Source organism: Pelobates fuscus, chromosome 2 (genome assembly GCF_036172605.1).
Source record: "Pelobates fuscus isolate aPelFus1 chromosome 2, aPelFus1.pri, whole genome shotgun sequence".
Classification (NCBI taxonomy): Eukaryota; Metazoa; Chordata; class Amphibia; order Anura; family Pelobatidae; genus Pelobates; species Pelobates fuscus.
In genome coordinates, this window is record NC_086318.1 from 289,224,105 (window position 1) to 289,242,488 (window position 18,384).

General features: G+C 37.7%; 1 protein-coding gene across 2 annotated transcripts in view; it reads right to left on the reverse strand.

Moving 5' to 3' along the window:
• Positions 1-8,870: 8,870 nt before the first annotated feature.
• Positions 8,871-18,384, reverse strand: part of SCAF8 (SR-related CTD associated factor 8) — a 62,240-nt gene continuing 52,726 nt past the window's right edge. The window contains exons 17-21 of one of the 2 annotated variants that reach the window (XM_063443427.1): positions 16,495-16,655; positions 14,725-14,869; positions 13,269-13,343; positions 12,318-12,536; positions 8,871-11,251 (exon numbers count right to left, since the gene is read on the reverse strand). In XM_063443427.1, coding sequence (XP_063299497.1) covers positions 9,612-11,251; positions 12,318-12,536; positions 13,269-13,343; positions 14,725-14,869; positions 16,495-16,655 — 2,240 coding nt within the window. In that variant the 3' untranslated portion in view covers positions 8,871-9,611. The remainder of the gene's footprint in view (positions 11,252-12,317; positions 12,537-13,268; positions 13,344-14,724; positions 14,870-16,494; positions 16,656-18,384) is intronic. The other variant, XM_063443428.1, reaches the window with a different exon arrangement.

Here is an 18,384-nt window from a genome sequence, read left to right on the forward strand (position 1 = left end):
GTTTATTGTATAATATGGCCCCCAGCAGCACCCCATTTAAGCATGTTCAGGTGAGTGCAGCCACCCCCCCATGTTCCATATGTATATATGTGTGAGAGGTGTAGGGACCAGGTTGACTATCCATGGTCTAAATGGTGCCAAGATTGCCACCTTCACTCGGAAAAGAATATAGATCTGCTAGTATAATCTCTAAATTTACAACAGCTTTGTTAGATGTTTGTTCATTAATCTTATGTAAATATATGTTTAAATTGAATTAGGTAAATAAGAAGCAGTTTTGAAAGAATATGCCAGCCTGTATAAGACCCGCTTTGTGGACTCAAGGTTCACAAGTTTTAAGCCCGACGCCACAGGTTCCTCATTGTTTGTGGGAGCAGCATTGCTCTCCTGTTTAGTTGCAGGGAGGCCCAAAGTGGACCTGCCTGTGGCCTACCTGGTGATGGAGGTGATGGGAGGCAGCCGATCGCTTCGTCTGTGCCATACCAGGGAACGTAATATCGGCGGATGAGCCCCAACACCACCCCCCCCACTTTCCCGGTGAGGGTTTCCCTGGCACCCATCTGCCTGCCATCTGGCCCTGCTGTGGCTTTATTGGATGCATATCAGGCGAGTTGATCTACCCAAGACGGCGGATACCAGGTGTCAATCGGGCCTGCAGCCCCCTATTCTGACCAAGCAAGATAACCTATTTGATGCCTTCCTGGCCAAGCTGGCCAGCAGAATACAAAACCCGGCAAGCAATCAGCTACCCGCAGACCTACATCAGCGGTCTCAAGATCGAGTCTTCCTGGAGGAAATGTTTCCCAAGCTTGAAGAGGGCCCGATAATGTGTTGAAGGCCTAAGCACCCAACCCCTGACACTCCTACCCAGTTAACAAGGACCCCTCGGAACCGACAATCTCTGCAACGCCAGAAGAGTTACCGCACCAGCACACATGTGCAGTCTCAAAGTATGCTCTCCGCTGTGAGAATAGGTCAGTCGGAGCCGCAATGTGGTGTGCAGCTAGAAGGCTTACCGGGTCGAGTGCCTGAAGGTCTTGTGTGTATTTTGCTTTAATTTTGATATCTTAAAATTGCGCAGCTCATCTTGACATGTTATATCTACACAGCCACTGCTAATGTTAAAGGTCATTACAAAGTTATAGTGAGAAAAAGTGGGGAGGGAACAGCGCTACAGTACTGATCACAAGGGGGGAGAAAGCTGCCCACCTGAGAGGAAGGGTAACCCTCAAACCCTTCAGAGGATGGAGAGGACAAAAGACAACAAATACAGGGTGCGCTAAATAAAATAAAATAAAATAAGGTGAAAAAAGTCTCTATAGGTACAGTGTAGACCTTGAGTAGCTGTTCTTCTATTCTTACTTTGGAATCTCAGTAGTCGAATATGGAATACAAAAGCAGAGAAGGGGGAGACCAATAGTGCAAAACCGTAATGCTGAAAGGATCACGACCAACACAGACGTGGAGAAGTGCCAACTTACAATTTTTAGAGCTAAGCCCAGCTCTAGGTAAAACATTTTTCGTACAGCATGTGATAAACTGTTTGATATTGTAACTACCCAAATGTCAGTCCCAAATAAAACCACAACATTCAAATCTAACATTACTAACAAAGGTTACAATATCAAACAGTTCATCACATGCTGTACGAAAAATGTCATATACCTACTGGAGTGCCCTTGTGGCCTCCAGTATGTGGGTATGACGTCAAGATGCCTAAAAATTAGGATATCAGAACACTTTTGGAACATTAAGAATGGATTTGAGAATCACACAGTGTCTAAACATAACACACCACCAAAAAAAAACCAACGTTCTTAAGTTTACCCCTATTCAAATATGCAATATTCCACGGAGAGGTGGTGATATAAGAAACATTCTGGGAAAAGCCGAAATGGAATGGGTTTTTAATCTTAAGACACTAACCCCAGAAGGCTTAAATGCAGAATTTGACCTTTTTAATTTCTTGTAATGTTTTAAAATAAGTAATTTTATGTAAATATGATTATTAGCTTTTTTCCTTTATTATTAGCTAAATGCAGTTATTTTTTATTTTATCATATACTAAGACCATCATTTCATTTTTTATTTACTATTTTTTTTATTTTATTCTCTTCTAATATATGTATAATGTATTTTATTACACTATCACTGTCTTAATATTCTGTATGCTCTCTTCCCATTATTTATATACCTCACTACTTTGCCCTTTATACATATTGCCTTTTCTTCATATTTCACCCTTCTGCCCTTCACCACTATGGCCGCTTATAATCCTCTCTTCCCCTCATTAATTATGACTCCCCCATCCCCTATTCCATTTTAATTTTCGTTCCGATCACGCCATTATCTTAGACGTGATCCGGACTACATTTCCCTCCATGCTTAGCGATATCACACGGCACTATGCCGTTACCGCCCGTTTCATTGGTTTAGAATGGCCGCGCCCTCGCAACCTTTCACCTGTCCTTTCATCTTTCAATTTCTTCCCTTCCCTTGCATATAAATCAATTTTTTTTTGTCCCCTACAGGTCCTTAGTGGGTTAAGTATAACCCCATAACATACAAATATAAAAACTATTATTTTTTACTGTTTCAGTATGTTAACCTATTATATGTATAATTTTAAGTCATGTGACCGCGGTCACGTGGTAATGACGCCATTTTGGCGCCAATTTTTGTAATTTATGCCATATAGCTGCCTATATAATGGGAATAGCCAGGATTATTTTCTCTACACTTGAAAAAGCCTATTGTTTGGCGAAACGCGTTGTGTATTTTTACTTTGTTTTATATTAAAGTATTTTGTGACTACCTTTCACTTTGGGTTAGTTCATTTACTTTATATGTTGCTGTTTTATCCTGGCTGATTTTTATCATTTTTATCAAGATCTAGCACTTCAAAAGAAATCCCTGGTGGGGATTATTCCACCTACGCTTGGTTCATAGAGCAGTGTGCCTGCTCTGAACACTTTAAGTACGTTTCTTTTTATTTCTTTGTCATTTTATATATGAAAAACACTATGGGCCCTCTCTTGTGATTTTATTTTCATAAGACCGGCACTGCAAGCATCACTAGAGGAATATCCTACACGTGGGGAGTTTAAATACCACTGTATGCGGTTTTACTCAGAGCTGGTCATAGCTCTTTAAATTGTAAGTTGGCACTCTTAGGACCTCAGTGTTGTCTGTTGTTGCAGTATTACCCAAGTTATTGCACCATTGGGTTTTTCCCTCTTTTATATATTTTATATGCTGACGTCGGTCTCAGAAGTTGTAAAGAATCGTGTGGAGATACCTCCAATTGCCCAGTAATATCCTACATGTGGGGAGTATTAAATACCACTGCGTGCTGTTTTACCTAGAGCTGGGCTTAGCTCTAAAAATTGTAAGTTGGCACTTCTCCTCGTCTGTGTTGTTCGTGATCCTTTCAGCATTACGGTTTTGCACTATTGGTCTCCCCCTTCTCTGCTTTTGTATTCCATATTCGACTACTGAGATTCCAAAGCAAGAATAGAAGAACAGCTACTCAAGGTCTACACTGTACCTATAGAGACTTTTTTCACCTTCTTTTATTTTATTTTATTTAGCGCACCCTGTATTTGTTGTCTTTTGTCCATTACAAAGCTATGTATATGCCTCTGCACTACAAAATTAAAGAATTGAAAGAAAAAGAAAGTGCAGAATTTAACTCAGAAAATCGTACGGAAGCTCCTGCTTAGGAACTTTTGGTTATCCAGCATTAGTAGTGTAAACGAGAAGTGACACTGTGGACCCTAGGAAGGAATTCAAACCATTAAAAATTATTAAGTCCTTACACCATAACCACTAGATTATTATATAGTGGTTATGGTGCTTGGATAGATCCTCTAATCTTAAGCATGTTAAAGACTTTGCAGTATGTGTATTTTTTCTACACAAAAACAAATACATACATCTTCCTGTTAAACATGTTTGCAGCTTAGCTGTAGTTTAAGAGTTGACATCTGATCACAATATAAAAAAAAACTACCATAACTCGTAATACCAGAGGAGCTTAATTGGGGCTCATTATATAAATTATGGCAGAGTCCCATTCTGATCTCGCTATAACTTCATCTTCATATTGTGCTACTCAATGAGCTAGCAAATGCACAATTGTGCAGTAACTTAAATATTAGAATGTACCTTGTCTCATAGAGGTTTGACCCAATGCTCAGGTTTGCAAAGTTTAGCATGATGTTTGTAACACGTATAGCTAAACCACAGGTTTCTCCCCTTTGGGAACTGCTTTACAAATCACTTAAAGGGACACTAAAGGCACCCAGACCACTTCAGTTTATTGAAGTAATCTGTTTGCAGTGCAACTGTCAGTTTAACCCAGCAATTGCAATTATTGCAGTTACTGATGAACTGCAATTACACGGCAGGGTTAACTCCACCTCTAGTGGCTGTGTACCAGCGCTTCTGAGTCGTTAGTCGGCTTTTGGTCATCTAACTCAGTGTTACCCAACCTAGTCCTCATGGACCCCCAACAGTCCAGGTTTTGTAAGTATCTCCATTGGAATAAAACAATAAAACAGGGACACACATAAATCCTGGACTGTTGGTGGTCAATGAGGACTGGGTTGGGGAACACTGGTGATGCTGGACGTCCTCACGCTCTGAATGAAGACACCCAGCGTCAGCTAAAACCCCATTGAAAAGCATTGGTTCAATACTTTTCTTTAGGGTAGTCTTAATGGGGTGGGAACGCTTGCGGCGTATGCGCATTAGGTGGCGACTTCAAGGGAGGAAGAGCAGTCTTGGAGTTAGTACTAGAAGAGTTTTTTTTTTTTTAACCCTTTCAATGTTTTGGGAGATTTTATCATTATTTATTTCCCTTAAACCATGTTTTTTGCAAAGAAAAAGCTTTTATCTTAGAAATAAATTGTATAAAACATAGAAAACCCCCAATAACAATAAAACCAAAAAAACAATAGCGGTATTATGTACTTCAGGGACTGAGAAATGTTTGCATAATTTAGTAGTCAGCATCAACAAATACAGAAGTGATGAAGTGCCGCTAAGGCGCAAAATGAGTTGGTGTCATTTATCTGTGCTACTCTCCATGCTGTGTCCCTGCTGAATATCCTGATCAAACAATAATGGAACTATTTTGAAATTTCAAAGCTGGTTTATGTTGAAAACTTTTTCCTTTATTTGTTCATACTGAATGTCATAGCAGAAGCAAAACCTGCTACCGACTCTCAGCACAACAGTTTTGCTCAGGTAAATGCAGTGTGAAGAATTGACCTTAGCAGTTATACCTATTTCTAGTTTAGTCATACAGATTCAAGATCATGGTTTTCACTTTTACTCATAGAAATTGTGTTGAAAGACTCATAGATAGTGTTGTAGGAGTCATATGTTTAGAATAGCCATGGCTTCCTGGATTTATCAAGCCCTGGGGTTCCACGAGTAAGAACTAAATCAAATTCAAGATGGAAATTAGGATTGCTTCAGGACCCACTTTAATATTTCCAATCAGGACAGAAAAGCAAATCCTTCTTTGACCATGACATGTCTAATATGTATATGTGTATATATATTATATATATATATATATATATATATATATATATATATATATATATATATATATATATATATATATATAAAATACATATTAGACATGTCATGCTTTTCCAATCAGGACAGAAAAGCAAATCCTTCTTTGACCATGACATGTCTAATATGTATTATATATATATATATACACATATACATATACATATTAGACATGTCATGGTCAAAGAAGGATTTGCTTTTCTGTCCTGATTGGAAATATTAAAGTGGGTCCTGAAGCAATCCTAATTTCCATCTTAAATTTGATTTAAGGACCTTGAGAAAGACCTGCACGGGTCGAAACGTCGGCTATTTTTTAAATGCTATACCTAGTGGAATAAACTACTCCTTTTTTCCATCTACCAAGTCCTTGGAGTGCATCTCTTTATTTCTGTTTATATATTTTCAACATGGGATTGCACCCAGGCTAAATTGAACCATACACATGAAAGGGTGAGTGCCAAGAAACACTTTTTGTATATATTATATATATATATATATATATATATATATCATTACTTAAGCACAATTATAGCCATAATGGAAGGATAATTAACTTAAATTGAACTCTTACAAAAGCCTTTTCTTTTTACTGCCAGCTCAATTATATATAACATAGAAAAGTACCCAATACAGTGTATGCAAGAAGGCATGTTCTCTTTAAACATGGGTTCATCTACTGTTATAAATTATTGCAACTGTGTATCATTTCTAATATAATTTTGAACACAAATATTTAACACAGATTAAAGTGAATACTGCTCTGCGCTATCCTTCCATTTTGGCTTAAAGTGATCCATAATGAATTGCTGTTCTCGGAGCACAGAAAATATGAAACACTACAGTTTCCATAATGATGGGGATAATGCTGATGCTCTTATCGAATTAATTCCATCAAACAGGCAGCATTGATACCACTACTGCAGAAGTATCAGATAGCGGGGCTGGACAGGAGGCGCCCAGAGGTCTCAAGTAACAGTTTGACTGCTTACGATGGGACTACACTAGGTAACTTCTGCCACCATAACCACTAAAGCTTGCCGTGGTGGTTATAGTGCATAACATATCCCTTTAACCCCTTAAAGGGACACTATAGTCACCTGAACAACTTTAGCTTACTGAAGCAGTTTTGGTGTATAGAACATGCTCCTGCAGCCTCACTGCTCAATCCTCTGCCATTTAGGAGTTAAATCCCTTTGTTTATGAACCCTAGTCACACCTCCCTGCATGTGACTGACACAGCCTTCCATAAACACTTCCTGTATAGAGAGCCCTATTTAGGCTTTCTTTATTGCAAGTTCTGTTTAATTAAGATTTTCTTATCCCCCGCTATGTTAATAGCTTGCTAGACCTTGCAAGAGCCTCCTGTATGTGATTAAAGTTCAATTTAGAGATTGAGATACAATTATTTAAGGTAAATTACATCTGTTTGAAAGTGAAACCAGTTTTTTTTCATGCAGGCTCTGTCAATCATAGCCAGGGGAGGTGTGGCTAGGGCTGCATAAACAGAAACAAAGTGATTTAACTCCTAAATGACAGTGAATTGAGCAGTGAAATTGCAGGGGAATGATCTATACACTAAAACTGCTTTATTTAGCTAAAGTAATTTAGGTGACTATAGTGTTCCTTTAAGGACCAAACTTCTGGAATAAAAGGGAATCATGACATGTCACACATGTCATGTGTCCTTAAGGGGTTAATCAGGTTGTCCAATAGTATGTTTTATTTAATTAAAAGGACAGTGCCATTGCTTAATTTAATGACCATGTCCAAACTCTTTATGCTGTCAATCGGGCAATTATATATTAATTTACTAAGCAAAGATATAAAGAACATTTTCATAGCAATACGTCATAATGAAACAAGTGTTACTTTGTACATGACAGTGTTTCAGAGCTTCATGATGGCTGCAGTTCCCAAGCTTCATTTCAAGGAGAAATCAACCATTCTCCTCATTACATCCTCTCAAGCAATAAATAAATAATTTATCATACAGTTAAATTAGAACATTAATTGCTTTAGAAGGAAAGGTGTTAAGGATATATTTCCTATCCACTACAGCTCTCTCTCCCCCCGTGCTGAATCTGGTCTTCTGCAAAAAAAGACATATGTCTCTCTGTCCAGCCTGCATTGCTAAAACAGGACTGCACTCTTTGTCTTCGAGCACTCAACTGATGCTATCAGCCAACGTCTGCTGCCATGCATAGCCCAGAACTAACCGGAATCTACTGCAAGGAGAATCCAGAATATGGCCCAGGTTGCTTAATGAGATCAAGGAAAGTTGTTTGACCAATTATACTCTTACAGCATAAGGGCACTCTTGGTGCCATAATGAGCTGTGATATTTATGATGCTTGGAGTGTTCCTTTAAGAAAGATAAGAATAACAAAACATATTTTAAAATGTACACGGTCATGACTTGTGGGTGATCTTAATTCTTTTATCTCTTCCACTAGACAGTCTGATGGGGATTCATCCTCCCCCATATGTTAAATGAATATAACACCCACCTCCTGTCTTCTTCTTATGCAATAGTTCCAGGTTGGAAACACTTCTTTCCCAAGCAAGGAGCACCACAACTATGACTGTCACCCCGATTCATTTATACTCCTCTAGCAAGCATTAGACATGCTCTATAGAGTGACAGACAGCAGGAGAACTACCTGCAGGAGGGTTCTCCTGTTTTTCCCTGCCATGCATTTTTATAGATAGAGGACTATGGCTGCTTATGCAATTGACAGATACAAAGAGAGAAAATAGTGGCAACTACAGTCATCATGAAAAGTTCCTTCCTGTATATATATATATGTATTAATAAACATATCTACATACTTTCCAGATTAACAACCAAGATTTTCATGATATGGACATTAAATTAGCATTTTATTACTATCCTGCAAATATAAGTCATATCAATAACAACCTCTGCAATACAAATCTGAAGGAACATGTAATTAGCTTCTCACAAAACATAAAATTAGAAATAAAGGTGCACATAATACATACTATCTGATAAACAAAACACTAGTTCACCAGTGCAGTTATGCTCCATTTAAAAAAAAAAAAAAATCCTACGCTTCCCCATTATAAAAAAAGAAATTAAAAAAATTAAATCCATAAAACATCATTACTGTTTTTTAAATAAGAGAAGAAAAATGTTTCAGACAAATGTTATATTATAATAAGATTTCTTTCACTTTAAATACAATTACGTTGGAACATAGCAAAGCCACAGAGTACATGGTTTTAAGAGACAAATCTCCAGCACGTGCCAATGCATGTTCCTATGAGAAATATAAGGACTGTCCTTTATAAATGATTTAAGCAATGTTCTATATGTATAAACATGCTCATGTGAAACCCACTTTTTAACAACATGGCAAGTAAAAAAAAAAATACAATACCTGGCACACTGTTATCAAACAAATGTTTTATTAGGATCTAAAAACAAAATGCACCCAACATTTAAACATACTTTTTCAGGTTTTTCGTTGTTTTACTCACTGCAGTACAAGAAATAAATCACAGACACTTAACTTTTGATTATTACAGGGATTGTGAGGTCAATTTTACAAAATATTTGTGTTTTTTTTTATCTTAGTACTGCAATCTGCACAGACAGGCAGTAATATTTTTAAGCCAATTTGAAGGAACCTTGAAATATTCACATCTTTTCTAAACTTAAAAGTCATAAGCAGCCTGAAATGCAACCAGATCCAACGCATCGGCAGCATTAAAAATTGTTGTGTTCTTCCATAGGAAGTCTCTTTTATGGACATTTAAAGATTTGGTTAAAAGCAAGTGGGGCAATGTTTTGCGGATTCCTAATGGGGAAAAAAAAATCTCTCTACCTACAATTTTCAGAGTAAGAGAAGTCTATACAAGTCAGTTGTACAGTTATTTAAGTGAAAGGTGATTAACTTAATTCTGGCTGATAAAAAGCAAACTACTAAGGTCCAGTCAGCCATTATTCTATTAGAGAGATGACAACTTTACAAAAGGTATCTTTACCTACTGAGTGATGATTATGTTCCCTCAGTTTCTGTGCTTTCAACCACTGGTTGACATTCTATTTCAGGTTCCTTGACATCTTTCTCCTCGTTCACCTTGACTGGAGACTCTTGCTTTTCAGAAAGTTCAGTTTCAATTGACTTTTTAACAGTTTGTTGCTCACTGCTGTTTTCAGGACTTTCACCATTAACCTGAGGAGCACTGTCATCTTTCTGTGGAACAGAAGTTTCCTCAGGGAAATATTCAAAAACATGAGGCTGAGGAGGTACCCAGTTTGGTGTTCTCTCTCTTCCAAAACGGTTGCCATTGACTTCCCTACGGAACCCAAAATCTCGATCATCTCTATCCCTCTGTCTGTCCCAAGGTCTTCGTCGGTCATCAAAATCCCTATGTCCATCTTGTTCAAACCCCCTGTTCCAATTAGGAACATTTCTCAGTTCTGGCCTGTGGTTTCCATGGCGAAATCTTTCATCATGAAAGCCTTTAGGCCCTCCAAACCCAGGAAAAAAGTGATGCTGTCTTTCATCAAAATCACCTCTATGTCCCCAAGGTTTATCTGGGGGAAAATTGAAGTGCTCTCTTCTACTACCAACATCTGGAGGCTGCCTTCCGTGGTCATCCCTTATATCTTGAGGTGGTCTTCCAAAATGTTCTCTACCATCAATGGGTGGCCTTCCAAAATGACTCCTATCCTCTAATGGAGGTCGTCCATAATGATCCCTACTCTCCATTGGGGGCCTCACAAAATGATCTCGTACATCTATAGATGGCCTGCCAAAGTGATCCCTTCCCTCCAAAGGTGGTCTTCCGAAAAACTCCCTGCCTTCAAATAGATGCCTCCCAAAAGGTGGTAACATATCTACTGGAGGACCTCCAAACTGCGGCCGTACATCCACAGGCGGTCTTAATTGACTGTCATGACTATCTGAGGAATTTGTTCCCATATTATCATATGCATGAAGACCAGGGCCTCTGCTTTTGTCTAAAGTATCCATTTCATGTTTCCTTTCACTCTCAAGGGATTCATCGGAGGACATGTGACCCAAAGAGTCTGCAATAAGTTTTTCCTGACCCTCACAAGGATCTACAACGGCCATATCCTGTAGTTCGTGATTATCCCCTTTATGTCCAACATCAGACTGCTCTGCTGAATTAACGCCTTGATTATCCTGGCTACCTCCAGCTGGCATTCTTCCACTACCGTGTTCACCTGTTGATGTCTGACCAGGATTCTCATGTTTTTCTATTCGTGGAAAACGATAATCCTGATCTCCGTCTTGCCGAATGTGGTCATTGGGAACAGGTATATTTTTTTCTTGTATATTAACTGTATCTGTGCCTGGTCTCCCTTGGACACCATAAGGTCTTTCAGGGTGGGTAAAAATGTCACCTGGTGGAAAAGGCAATGGATGGACTGAGGGATCAATCAATGTTGGAGGAAGGATGCTTCTTGGAGGAGGTGGTGGAGGCAATCCAGGTTGTAACATAGCAAATCTTGCTGTAGGTGGTTGTTGCAAAATCCCTGGACGAATATCCAAAAAAGGCATGCTTGGAACTCGACCATGAATGTTTAAATGAGGAATATGCGCTGTAACAGGAGAAGGATGTTGCACACCCAGGATCCCAGTGCTGCTAACCACGGTACTTTGAGAATCTGGAAAAGGCAAAATAAGTTAATCAATATATGAGTAAGATGAAAAGTGTTATTGGTGGTAAAAGCAGACCAGATCAATTTAAAATAAAGACAACAAAACACAGAGATACAACAGTTAAAATAAAAACCAATGGCAACTGAAAAGCATTCAAATCATTGATTATTGCAATCCAGGAATTCACAAGTCAGATTTAATTATTTCAACTGAATGTGCACTTTCATTTGGCTGCAGTTCAATTGTCTGCTAAAATCTCAGCGGACTCTTCATCATAGGTAATTTTGCTATTCCAAATTGGCTTCAGTTGTTCCAATTCGCCTGATACAAGAACCTTAATGCTACTCCCAAAACTTGACACCAATGATACCTCAATCATAAATTGACCCCAACCAGACATCTTAATTTTTTCTTTTTTGTAGCATGGAAATTGGGAAATTTAGTTACAATTTGGCTAAATAGTTATTTTATCTACTTCTATGTTGCTCCATGTGACCAAATCTCTTTATTTTATTCCTGAGCGCTTGTTTTCATAAAATACACAAGTAGTTAAAAAAAAAAAAAAAAAAGGACTACTTTTCCTTATGTATGACAGTAAAGTTGACAAAACTTGACAATTAGTGCAGGTTAAAGCAAGGTTCTATTTCAGTTGACAATCAAATTTACCCACAATCCATCTACAAAATCAATTCCATAGAGGGGCAAACAGCAAACATATTGGACAGATTAGATCAAAATGGCTACACTCAGATATTAAAATCAAAAAAAGGAAAAGGTAATACATATAAATAAAGTAACGTGGCAAAGGAAGAGTATAATCATGAATAGACAGGTGAAGCTATTTTGGAATTAATGCCACTGCAGAAATGAAATCCAAATAGCAGGGGTCCGCTGATCTCAATCCTGTTAGCAGTGATAACAAATGCACAACAAACAGATGTGATTTTTTTTTTTTTTTTAAGCTTGCTGTCCTACAATTAATTTTTAATAATAAAGGCATTCCTCTCCCTGACACATTAGGGTCAATGCATTGGTCAGCAAAAAAAATAAAGAAAAAATAAGTATGCTTACGGTTTGTAGATGTACTTTCTGGCACTTGTGTTTCACCAGGAAATGATCTTTTTTCCTCTTGCTCTCCTTGGTTACTTGAAACAGGATTGAAAATAGATGGTGTAGACACTGCTGGAGTAGTCTGAGTAGTTACAACTGAACTAACCGGTAACATCATACTTCCATACGAAACCTCCTTCATGGCATCTGGTGGTATGGGGATTCGTTGGTGAACTAGAGCTGCAAATATATAAACAAAGTCTTAGATTCCCTACAGATACCAATGATAAAAAAAAACAGAAACAAAAAAAACAAACCTGTCACTTTGGAGAGAAAGGCTAGATTATTATTTGTGATTCTACAAATTTAAATCTCGCATTTATTTTAAACTTTAATTTGCTTTAAATAGAAGTTGTTTCTGGAAAAGCCCAGAATCCAATGCACATTCCAAATATCCATGATTTCCTATGTGCATCAGCAGATGTGCACAATAAATGATAAGAGACCTCATGTATATGGACTAAAAAAAAAAAACAACAAGATGTCAATGGGATAAAAGTGAAATTTGTCACCACCATCAAAAAAAAAAAAAGTCAGTTAAAAAAAAATACTACTGATAATGAATATATACGCTGTGCAACAAAATACCCATCAGAACACAGAATACAGTGTTCACGTTTGGTGCATTTAAAACAGTAGGTTTGACTCAAGCACTAAATGTTCACAATTTAGGACTATTGTTCTCCAACAAATAATGAGCATTTACATAATATAACATTTCTAACGTTATTTTCATACACAAAAACAGAATGTAATCATAGCAGTACAATGGATTATACTGCAAATATAAACTGAATCATAATGAAAATATATGAAGAAATCTAAAAAAAAATAAAAATTTTTTAGTAATAACGTAGATGTTTAAGAGCTGAAATAAATAATAGCAATACTGCTAAGGGTAGAATATCTCACCTGTTGTAATAGCTGAGCTAATAGTAGGAGGAGGAGGGGGAATTGCAGGAGGTGGTACAGGAGGCGGAATAAAACCTGTAGTAAACAGAGGGTACAGATCACCACAGACATCAAAACTTTAAATCATACGTACAGAGAAACATCTATATCTAGTAGAGATTTCTATATATTATTGTTTTCTATGGATTGATGTGGAATCTCTACCAAACATTGTCTGATTCAGGAGGGGAAAAAAACCTACACAGCAGAGAAAAATAAAAGTGACCAGCATAGCTGAAATCTGCATTTCTGCTTTAAAATGCTAGCAGCATTTTACCAAAACTGAAAAGAAAATTGGGAAGAATAAGCTGTATTCTTGCCTCTGCTTGTGTGGCTGAGGATTTGTAAATTTGATGTTCTTAGCTGGAGGGGCACTCTTGCACAGCCCAAATGGTATTTCATTTAAATTTGCCTTGTTACATTTTACAAAAATACCACTATCATCAAACAAAAGGAATAAAAAACACCCGTCCTCTCTTTTTTTCACAAAGCAACTCATCACATGTATTTACAGGACATACTCCAGAGCTCAGCTGTTGACATCACCCCACCTGATAGCCAAGCACAGTCATCCTATTATTTGTCCCTTATCTCCTCAGCATACAAGTAAGAAGTCAAATAAAAAAGTTGCTTAGTGAAAACGAATGAGATTTGGACAGGAAAACACAGCATGAGGGCCAAAACCTGTCAAAACCAAATGCACTTAAGTAATGTTGGTGCCCAGAGTTTTCCTTTAAATAGACCTCTGTGGGGAAAAAAATAATAAAAAATAAAAGCCAAATTATTTGGTACTCCTTTGTGCTCCTTTATCCTCACTGGAACAGCCACATGTGGCAACATAATTGAAATCCTTATATTTTATATGTTTGACACCTATAATGTATAGTGGGTGTGAGGAAATAATGCGTTCTGCATGACACAACAAAAACAGACTCCATGTGACCAGGGACCCTTGGTTTAGGTATCTGTATCTGTTCCTAGATACAACACCTCTAACCAGAGAAATGACTAGTACTTTGTAAACACCAAAGCCACAACTCCCAGATGACTTTCACAGCCTTCCAATAGCACTCGGATGCCTTGAACCTTCAGTGAAGTGGCAGAGGAATCGGACATGGTCTTTTATACTTTTTGGTAAAACCGCTCATTAATGGTTTCACCCCCTTAAGGTAAAATGGCGCCAAGGACTGGTGTCGGGAATGGTCCTTTCATACAATATGAATGGTTTTAAGTACCCCCTAATTTTTTTTCCCTATATCTCTTCCCCTGAGTTTGAAAGAAAAAAAGTTCAATATATAAAAAAAAATGTAAATGTGGGATTGTACTCCTGAAACAAAGTTTGATCTCAGAATTTTGTATTACATGTCAATGCTTATAAATTAATCAGAACTTAAAAATACTTAAACAATGAACCTACCTGGTGGTGGTTGGGAAGGGTTGAAACCTGTCCGTAAAAATGGAGGTGGTGGGATTGCAGAAAAACCTGGTGGAGGCACTGACATAGAGACAGGAAATGCTGGGGGCACTAAGCTTACAGCAGGGACAGTGGCAGCAACTGGGATCTGTTTCAGACAAAAATAAATTGAATATTAATACAAGATGATTCATTCAATGGCATTTTGTTCCAAGTGTCTTACAGCATGCTTAATATTAAAGCAGTCATATAAAACAAGTTTCTATTTCTAGTTCCAGAAGGAACTCTGATGCTTTAAAGGGTTAGCACAATTTAAGAGACAACCCCTTCGAACTAAAAAAAAAATAACATAAAAAACCTGCAATACATGTTGGTCTGTGAATGACAAAAACAGCACAGCCCAGAGTTAACTTTAATATTGCTTTGGTGTTGGGTCCCTCTTGTGCTTTAGACTTGCAGGCCACATTCCATTACACATCACCATGCACAGTCCCTATTACGGACCATTCTGCTTGCCACAACTGATGAAAAATGCAAGATTTGGCTACAAAAGCATGAAGCTCATGCCAATTATTGCACACACATAAAACATATGTACAGTATGAACTTATCACCCTTAAAAATATGTGGAAAGACACACAGTGTGGATATAAGTTATAAAATACCTAAAATGTACTCTTTAAACTGTAGAATAGTATTCAGAATACAAAATATATACAAAAGATCTACAGTAAAGGAAAAATAAAACTCAGAGTAATATAGTTAATCACACCAATATACAAGTGTTCAAGGTTGCACTCACAAAAGTATATTGATTGTAGGCATACCAGATAATTTAGAGATGGTATAAGGTCCACAACACGGAAAATGGGCATGTAGAAGAGAGAATGAGAAATACACAATAAGTGTAGACTGTTAAAAATGTAATTATGTGCTTAGATTAATCACACTTACAAGCTTGAAGTGATATATGAGCATATCAATACCCACAAAGTACGATCCTCAGTCATCATCCACAGGTGTTGGTTATGAATGATAAAGAATACTGCTTCTTGATTAACAAGGCAATTTATTGGATATGTATGAGCACAAAATAAAGTTAAAAATAAAGTTTAAAAAAAAGTAAAATAAAAACAAAATACAATTTTGTTATTATTTTACTTTGTTTTTAACTTTATATTGGATGATGACTGAGGATCATACCTTGTGGATATTGATATGCTCATATATCACTTCAAGCTTGTAAGTGTGATTTATTTAAGTGCATAATCAAGTTTTTAACAGTCTACACTTATTGTGTATTTCTCATTCTCTCCTACATGCCCATTTTCCATGTTGTGGACCTTTTACCATCTTTAAATTATCTGATATGCCTAGAATCAATATACTTTTGTGAGTGCAACCTTGAAACACTAGTATATTGGTGTGATTAACTATATTACTCTATGAGTTTTATTTTTCCTTTACTGTAGATCTTTTGCATATACACATAAAACACAGTAATAACCACTTCATAAAATTGTGTTAGAATGCCGATGAATTTCCTACACATTCTACAAGAGTTTTTCACAAAGATTTTGCTTATGAAAAAGACAGTGACTTTACAAACACATTCAAGTAAAATATTGCATGAAAACAATATTCTCTTCTGCTTACAAAACACTATGTGTAAACTGAAACACATCCTTGCATGTCTAATATATTTAAATAACATACTACATATTTGTTCAAATTGTGAAAAGTTAAGACAACATAGGATTTTACAGTTTTTACCTGAAGCATTGCAACTGACTGACTGTAGGCCTCTTGTTGAGTTGTTATAACTGTATTTTTCGGAATAGCAGAACTCTGCACCGTTGCAGTGGTTGTTACTGTGGGATTAGGAGCTGGTTCTTTGACTGTGGGAGGCTCAGGGTTTTTCTGAGTTTCCCAATCTAAAATAAATAAATAAAACAATGTAAGTCATATTTCATGATTTAATAAAAGTGTGAATATTACAACGTATGCTATTATTACCAATTAGAACGTGTTCTGCAGCGCTGTACAATGGGAGGACTAACAGACACGTATTTGTAACAAAATCCAGGTGCACAAAAAAAGAGGGGTGCTGAGTGCCCTGCTCCAAAAAGCTTATATTCTAGAGGGAGTGGGGTAAAGCAGCACAAGAGTTAAGGGTAGGATACATTTCATGTAAGGGAAGAGCAGGTTGGTAGAATAGTTTACAATGAAGGATTCGTTTTTTGAATGACACAGTTGCAGGAGAGGAAGCAAGGTGTGGAGAGGAAAAACTCTTTAACTGATATGCTTTCATGAAGAAGTGAGCTTTCAAAGATTTGTTTTTGAAGAAACAGAGAATGGGTCAAACAAAGCAGGGAAAGGAGTTCCAAAGGAACGGTGCAGCACTGGACAGGTCTACGGTAGAGTGTTGCGGAGTCAGCGGGACATACTTGTGTATTAGTGAGGCTAAGTAGGTAGGAGTAGGTAGGAAGAGCTATGTAGGGATATGTAGGCAAGTACCAGAATTTTAAATTGAGCCTTATATCTTATGTGAAGCCAGTGTACTGACTAACAGAAGGGGGAGACGTAGGAAGTATGGTTGGACAGGAAGATGAGCGTCACTGCTACAGTCATTATAGACTGTAACTGGGCAACTTGGGAGCATGTAAGCCCACTGAGAAGTGGATTGCAGTAGTCAAGGCGAGAGAAGACAGCAGCATAGATCAGCACATTAGCTGCATCTGGCGTTAAATAGGCGTGGAGGCACGCTATGTTTTTGAGATGTAAGTGATTGGATATGAGGGGTGAAGGAGAGGTTGAAGTCAAAGAGAATACCTAGCCAGCAAGCCTACAAGGTAAAGCTGATGGTAGTGCCATTGACTTGGAAGGATATAGACATGGGAGTAGCAATGCTTAAAGGGGGTAAAGAAGTTCTGTTATAAATAGGTTAAGTTTAAGGAACTGAGCAGCCATCCAGTTAGAAATAGCAGAGAGGCAGCCAGAGACACAAATCAATAGGGACGGCGAGAGTTCAGGAAAGGACAGATAGATTTGCATGCCATCTGCATAGAAGGGATGCTGGAAGCCAAAGAAGCTGACGAGTTTACCAAGGGAAGCAGTACAGATTCAGAACAGTACGGGGCCAGTTAGCAGGAGGAGGAGAAGCAACAGGGCAGAGAAAAGAGTTAAAAGTGTAAAAGAGTTGTTTGGGTTCTTGGTAGATTGTGGATATGTGGACATTGCACGAGCATAGCATAAAATTATAGTAGAGGAAGTCGGATTCAGATTTCTCCAATATTGTTCAGCAGTTCTAGAGCAATTTTGGAGGTACCGGGTTTGCTTGGTGTGCCAATATTATAATTGGAGGTGCTTACAATGTTTAAATGTAGGAGGTGCCATTTAAGGTGCCATTTAAGAGAAAAGGGTAAAGTTGTAAAGGGAGATTTGCAGAGCTAGGGCAGGTGAGGTTTGGGACAGATAAAAGGAGAGTTTGGAGGTTGGCGGAGAGTTGCTGTAAGTCAAGACAACAGCATTTTCTGAGAGACTGATGTACCAAGGGTGGTATAATTTGGTTATGGGATGTGCTGATGTCAATGGTCAGCAAACTGTGGTTGATTAGAGGTGGTACAAAGGTTTGTGAAGATGAGTTGCTGCGTTAAACCAATG